Source organism: Lissotriton vulgaris, chromosome 2_1, assembly GCF_964263255.1.
Source record: "Lissotriton vulgaris chromosome 2_1, aLisVul1.2, whole genome shotgun sequence".
Classification (NCBI taxonomy): Eukaryota; Metazoa; Chordata; class Amphibia; order Caudata; family Salamandridae; genus Lissotriton; species Lissotriton vulgaris.
Window position 1 is genome coordinate 50,236,701 of NC_141687.1, and position 6,594 is coordinate 50,243,294.

The window sequence follows — 6,594 nt, forward strand, 5'->3', positions numbered from 1 at the left end:
CTGGGGCCCCGGGGGCCCCCCGGGACAACAGCCCGCCCAAGGAGGGGCCCCACCCATAGGTGGGACGTGGGGAGGACGGGGTGGGGGCAGAGGGGGGGGAGCGGGGGCCTTGGGAAAAGGCTCGTACGCCGGTTAGGATCGAGCGGATGGAGCCCTGGTTGGCGGCATATCCGCGGGCGGAGGATGCGGCCGTGCTACGTCGGGGGTTCCGGGAAGGTTTCAGGCTGGGGTACGAGGGACCGCGGATTGCTCGCTGGGCGGACAACCTGAAGTCGGTGAATGCACATAAGGGAATTGTACGCGAGAAGCTCTTCAAAGAAGTCAGGGAAGGGAGGATGGCGGGCCCCTTTACAGCGCCGCCGTTGCCCGGCCTGATAATATCCCCCATCGGGGTGGTGCCCAAGAAGGAGGAGGGGCAGTTCCGATTGATACAGCACTTGTCGTGGCCGGAGGGGGAATCAGTCAACGCATACATTGCGGCGGATTTGGCGACGGTGACATACTCGTCGGTGGACGTAGCGCGGAGGCTGGTCACGGCGGAGGGCAAGGGCGCGTTGATGGCGAAGTGCGATATCAAGTCGGCGTTCCGGCTTCTTCCAGTGCACCCGGCAGATCACCAGTTGCTGGGGATACAGTTCCAAAGTCTCATCTTTGTGGATAAGGCGCTGCCAATGGGGTGTTCCATTTCATGCGCGCTGTTTGAGCGTTTCAGCTCGTTCCTACAGTGGGTCTTTTCCAGGCGCACAGGCTCGGAGTCAGTGACGCACTATCTGGATGACTTTTTCCTGGTGGGGCGGCCCGATGCGGCGGACTGTCAGCGGCTGCTGGATGGTTTGGCCGGGTTGATGGGGGAGTTTGGGGTTCCCCTGGCGCCAGAGAAGACGTGCGGTCCCAGTACGGTGTTGTCCTTTCTCGGTATCGAACTCGACTCGGTCGCCATGGAAGCACGCCTACCTGAAGACAAGAGGTCTGCCATGCGAGATCTAGTGGATGGAATGTTGTCGCGAAAGAAGGTGACGGTGCGGGAAGTGCAGGTGTTGCTCGGTCATTTGAACTTTGCGTGCCGTGTGGTGCGGGCGGGCCGAACTTTCTGTCGGCGGTTGGGGTTGGCGTTGTCCGGTTTGCCGTTGCCTCACCATCATGTGCGCCTTTCCGCGGGAATGAAGGAGGACCTGCGCATGTGGCGGGCGTTCCTGGAGCGTTTCAACGGGGTACCAATGGCGCCGGCGGAGGACTGGGAGTGGGACGTCACCATGTTCTCGGATGCGGCGGGCGTCTGCGGCTTCGGGCTGTTTTGGGACGGGAAGTGGTGCGCGGAGCAGTGGCCGGAGCAGTGGCAGGCGGGGGGGAGGAGCATTGCGTTCCTGGAGTTGTTCCCGTTGGTGGTGGCAGTCACGGTGTGGGCGGGGGCACTGGCCCACAAACGGGTTTTGTTCCGGGTGGACAACATGGCGGTAGTGCAGGTGGTGAACAGACAGTCGGCCAGGGACCCGCAAGTGCTGAAACTGATGAGGGTGTTTGTGCTGCGCTGTTTGGAGAATGATATTCTGTTTCAGGCGCGCCACGTCCCGGGTGTGGACAATGACATTGCTGATGCGTTGTCTCGTTCACAGTGGGAGAGGTTCCATGGGCTAGCCACGACGGCGGAGGAGGTCAGGACACCGGTGCCGGAGGAACTGTGGTCGGTGGGCGAGGCCGGGTCTTTCAATTGGTGAAGGCGTCGGTGGCAGTGTCTACGTGGAAGACGTACGAGCTAGCTTGGGAGGAATTCCTGCAGTCAGGTGCGGTGCGCAGCGAGGTCCGGTGGCGGCGCGAGGAGCAAGTGGTGAGGTTCATGCTGGCGCTCATGGAGAAAGGTTTGTCGAGGGTCTCGATCGCGGGCAAGTTGTCGGCGGTGGCTTTCATGGGCAATTTGTGGTGGGGGTACCCCCCGTCGGCGGGTGAGCTGGGGACCAGGTTGTTGGAGGGGTGGGCGAGAGAGAGGGGGTCTACGGCGCGGCTGCGCCGTCCCATCACGGTGGAACTGCTGGAGGGAGTGGTCAGGGCGCTCCCGAGGGTGTGCAGGGACGACGGCGAGGTTGTGCGGTTTTCAACTTTGATGTCTTGGCTTTTCTTCGGGGCTTTCCGGGTGTCAGAGCTGCTGGGGGGTAGGGGGAGGGGGGGTTGTTGTGGGGGGATGTGGAACTGCGGGAGGTGGCCGTGCGCTTGCGGCGGTCAAAGACGGATCAGAGGGGGGTTGGAACCTGGGTGGTACTGGGTCCGGGCGGCCGGGAGGGGGTGTGCCCGGCGGCGTGGGGTAGGCGGTTGATGGAGCACGAGGGCGAGACGCGGGGGGAGGTTTTTGGTCGAGGTGGGGGAATGGGCGTCACCCCGTCGCAAGCGTTGTGGGTCCTGCGGAGCGCCCTCCGGTGCGTGGGAGAAGATCCCCTGGCGTTCGGGACGCATTCCTTTCGAATCGGGGCGGCGACGGAGGCGGCTCGGAGGGGTTGGGGGAAGGAAGAGATACAGAGGCTGGGGCGATGGAAGTCTGACTGTTACAGGACGTATGTGCGGTTGAGGGAGGTGGAGGGGTTGATGCCGCAGTGATTCCCGATTCTGACATGTGTGTCTTTACAGGTGCTGTGGCGGGGCCAGAGGTGGCAGTGCTGAATGTTTATGTTGTGGGCCACTCTTTCGTCAAACGGGCAGAGCAAGCGGAGTGGGACAGGCATCGAACACTCAATTTGGGATTGGATCCGGGATTGTATAGGTGCCATTGGAGAGGGAAAGGGGGTAGGCGGTGGCATGAGTTATTCCCATTGTTGAACTCGATAGTGAGGGGGGGGTGTGTCCGGATGTGGTAGTGATTCACCTGGGGGAGAACGACCTGGTACAATGTAAGGGGTTAGCGCTACTCAAACAAATGAAGAGGGACCTGAAGGAGATCCAGGAGCAGTGGGCGGGCTGCCATGTTATATGGTCGGAATTCATTCCTAGGCGGGTGTGGAGGGGGGCTGAGCGCCCGGCGGCCATTGACAGAGCCCAAAGGAAGATCAATCGGGAAATGCGGGACTTCTGTGACAGGGAGGGGGTGGGGAGAATGGAGCACCCGGAGTTGCGGTACGGCGCAATATATTTTTTCCGGAAGGATGGGGTTCACCTGTCTAGGTATGGAATGGAGCTTTATACAGTCCAGCTGAAGGAGGCGTTGGATGGGGCTTTGGAGGTGCTCAGGTATCCCAGGAGGCAGGAGTCCTAGTGGGGGGGTCGAAAGGCGTATCCGGCTTTCGAGTGGCGCTGTCCTAAGGAGATAGGGGGGTTTTCCTGCAGGCCTGGGGACTCGGGGTAGCAGGGGTGAGGTCATGGAGGTCATTGGGGCATGCTGTAGGAGGGTAGGTTGTGGAGCGAATGTGTGGTTTACAATTGCAATGTTTGGGGGAACATGTTAGGGGTGGGGTTGGGGGGGGTTAGGCAGTTCATATTTAGTGAGCATTAGTTTTGTTCGGCACAGGCCAAGGGGGTTGTTTTGTGTTAGGTGCACCTGATTCCAATAAAAGCGGCCTTTGTCACACATTTCAGTGGTCAGTGTCAATGCTTCCCCCCCCCCCACCTACTGGTGGGCCCCAAATGAGCGCGGGCGGGAGCAAAGAATGTCACGGGCACTACGTTGCTTCAAAAATCCGGCATCACCGTACTTGCATGAGGCTGCCAAAGTGTTTTATCAGCCTTGCTGAGCGCTTCACTAGCGTGGCCGTGTGAGCACAGGTCACCAGGCGCCCCCAGTCCCCCTTTATAATCAGCCCGTACAAACGGTGGGTGGCTGGCTCCCGGGCTCACCCGCGGCCCCTGACGCAGTGGGGCCTCCGGGAGGAAAACAGGCTGAGTGAGCCGAGCAGAGGTAGGCCGCAGGACGAGCGGTGCGCTGCAAGGGGGGTGAGGGGGGGATGGGGGGGGGCAGAAGCCCGGGACCCACTCACCTCAGAGGCGACCCGATCTAATGGGCACTCTGGAGCTGGGTAGGTGGCAAGCGATCCTGCCGGTTAGGGTCTTTCCAGTGCGTGGCCCAGTCGCAGGCCATGAACTCGTGGTACCGGCGGCGGGGGGGCTCAGTAGCCAACGCCCGATCCCAAGTCAACGCCAGAGTTACGGGCAAGGCCGGACTGGCTACCGGGCGTTAGGGAATGCTGCTGACCTGAGGGCAGATTTCATTGATGGGGACCTGCGGGTACTGAACGAAATTTGTTTTGCTTTAATGATTTCGAAGTACAGGCAGGTCGACATGAACAAAATCAGGTCCCACTGCAGTGAACTCTGGCCCCAGCTCGGCAGAATTCCAAAACACCCGGTAGTCAGACGGCCCTGGTTACGGGGCAGCCGTGTCACTCGGAGACACAGAACTTCAGAGACCAAATCCCCCCACCCCAGGTTTCCCTCACAGAGATCGTCCAGATCATGAAAGACCTGGATGCGCAAGTATTTAAAGGTGTGCGGAACCCAAAGTAAATTAGGTGGACAAGAAATAGGACGACTCGATGCAGCAACCACTGGGAAACACATGTTTTACTCCGGTTTACCCGGAGACCCGAGCACCTTCTAAATTCCTCAAGGAGCTGCATGGCCAATGGAATGACATTCGCACCAGCCCGGAGGTAAATAAGCAGGTCATCTGCAAATAATGAAATGACATGGATCGAACAATCTACTTTGAGGCCCCCCATCAACTCCCTCCATTCCATTCCAGGGAATAGACTTCGGCCAGCATCTCTCGACACTGGGTATCAAACAACGGAAGATAATGCCGCAGTGGCCCCAGGCGAACGGCACAGTCGGGAGGTTTATGAGGACATTGAGTAAAGCACTCCGAGGAGTGGCGAAGCAGAATCAGGACTACGAGTGGGTACTTCACATGTTCCTGCTGGCGTATCGCGATACACCACATTCTACAAACATGTGCACGCCCATGCACCTAATGTTTCAACGACAGTCCGTGACAGCATTCAATTGGACCGGGCTGTCAACCTGCAGCACTCAGTGAAGCAGAAGTGCAGACAAAGAGAAGGCAAACCAATGAGAGCACCAGCCAGGCCAGACGGGCAGCACAGCGGCAACTGTGTGTTGGTGACCAAGTGCTAATAAGAGATGCTAACAAGGGTGGAATTATGCAACCCCTATTACTGGGGGTCATGGGCAGTGACCACTGTGCCAGGAACAATGGTCATGGCCTGCAGAGGTCAGCACACTACAACCAGGAACACTTTGAGGTTCGTGCCAACGCGGAACATGTACCCAGAAGAGACAGTGGAAGAGGGTGACCCAGGAAGGTTGTTCAATGAGGTAATGTCACAGTGGAGAGCAATTTAAAAGCAGATAGACGAAGCAAGAATTAATCTATTGTATCTGAACAACATAGAACACCACCATGCAGTTATTTCACTAATGAATGTGATTTCATTTCATCACAGCACTGGAATGAATCAAGATATAAAGTACGAGAAAAATCATAACTATATATTTTTCTACAAACTGGTGCACAAAAAAAGGTGAAGTGAAGGTGCATGGAAGGGATAGTGAGAAAGGACAGTAGTGCGCATATATAAGCATCAGTAAATAATTAGATAAAGGACTTGTTATGTTGTGTATTTCTTTAATGTGTATTCTCTCCATGCCTCGTGTTAAGAATGTAGAGTGTGGAGTGCACTTGTGTTCTAGTGTTTTACCATTGTAGGTTGAGCTGCTGAGGAGATGAGACCGTTTCCCTTGGCCCTCACCTGTTGTCACTTTAACTTTAATAAATACTTATCCTACAACCACCTCGAGTCTGGATTGCCTTACTACAAATTGGCGACGAGGGAAACCAGCGTCAAAGCGCTTTTCAAGACGTATATTTCATCAAGGAATGCGTCAAAGGAATTTGTCATTTAAAGAAAAACGGAAAATAACGAAGAAAAGTTGACCGGAGCAAAAGGAAAAAAAGACTTGCGTGAGTCACATCATATTTTTTTTTATCTCCCTTTGCCTACTCTGTGTCTACTATTACATGCGAGCTTAAATCGATCAAGGCCTCTTTTAACAGCCGTTATTAAGCAGCCTACCGGCATTGTTCAATTTCGCTTGCCGTTCCATTGCGTGCGCTGTCTTCAGAGGAGCCTCGCGCGTCCTTCACCAGCGCGCCCTCTGTCAAGAACTACGTCAGACGCAGGTCACGCAACGTGACCCCAACGTGGCGGCCATCTTAGTTGAGTTTGTTTACCACTCGCAGTTACAGATCGGCATTTCAGTAAGGAGAAGTTTCGACATATAAGTGACTGCGCTTTTCTTTTAAAAAAAAAAAAAAAAAATAAACGGAGAAGGTTGATCTACACAAGGACATTCTGGACAATACAGTAAGGTGAATTTTAGTTTTAAAAAGAAAAAGGTTATATATATTTTTGGATTTTGTGACATTATAACAGGTGAGAAGGTCGAGCGAAGGCTCATATTTTCTATTGGTATTTTACCTTTGTGCATGGAAGAAGGTGATTCTAGTGTCACTACAGTTAATAAGGACACGAATATGGCACAACAAAATTTTTCAATTAGTCCTCCGGAACCTTTTTGGGTGAAAGGTACCCAGCC

At 55.4% G+C, this 6,594-nt stretch overlaps 1 protein-coding gene across 1 annotated transcript; it reads left to right on the forward strand.

Annotated features, from left to right (window-relative positions):
• Positions 1–557: 557 nt before the first annotated feature.
• LOC147729534 (uncharacterized) lies at positions 558–5,523 on the forward strand. The gene is made up of 2 exons (XM_086954007.1): positions 558–1,309; positions 5,442–5,523. Exons 1-2 carry the CDS (start codon positions 558–560, stop codon positions 5,521–5,523), a joined length of 834 nt encoding a protein of 277 aa, XP_086810133.1.
• Positions 5,524–6,594: the final 1,071 nt, after the last annotated feature.

Bases quoted from the DNA above. Each gene is read 5' to 3' on its own strand.
- LOC147729534 (XM_086954007.1), top strand. From the start codon at position 558: ATGGCGAAGTGCGATATCAAGTCGGCGTTCCGGCTTCTTCCAGTGCAC. The intron at 1,310-5,441 runs GTGCGCGGAGCA...ATTTCATCACAG, and splicing joins CTGTTTTGGGACGGGAAGTG to CACTGGAATGAATCAAGATA.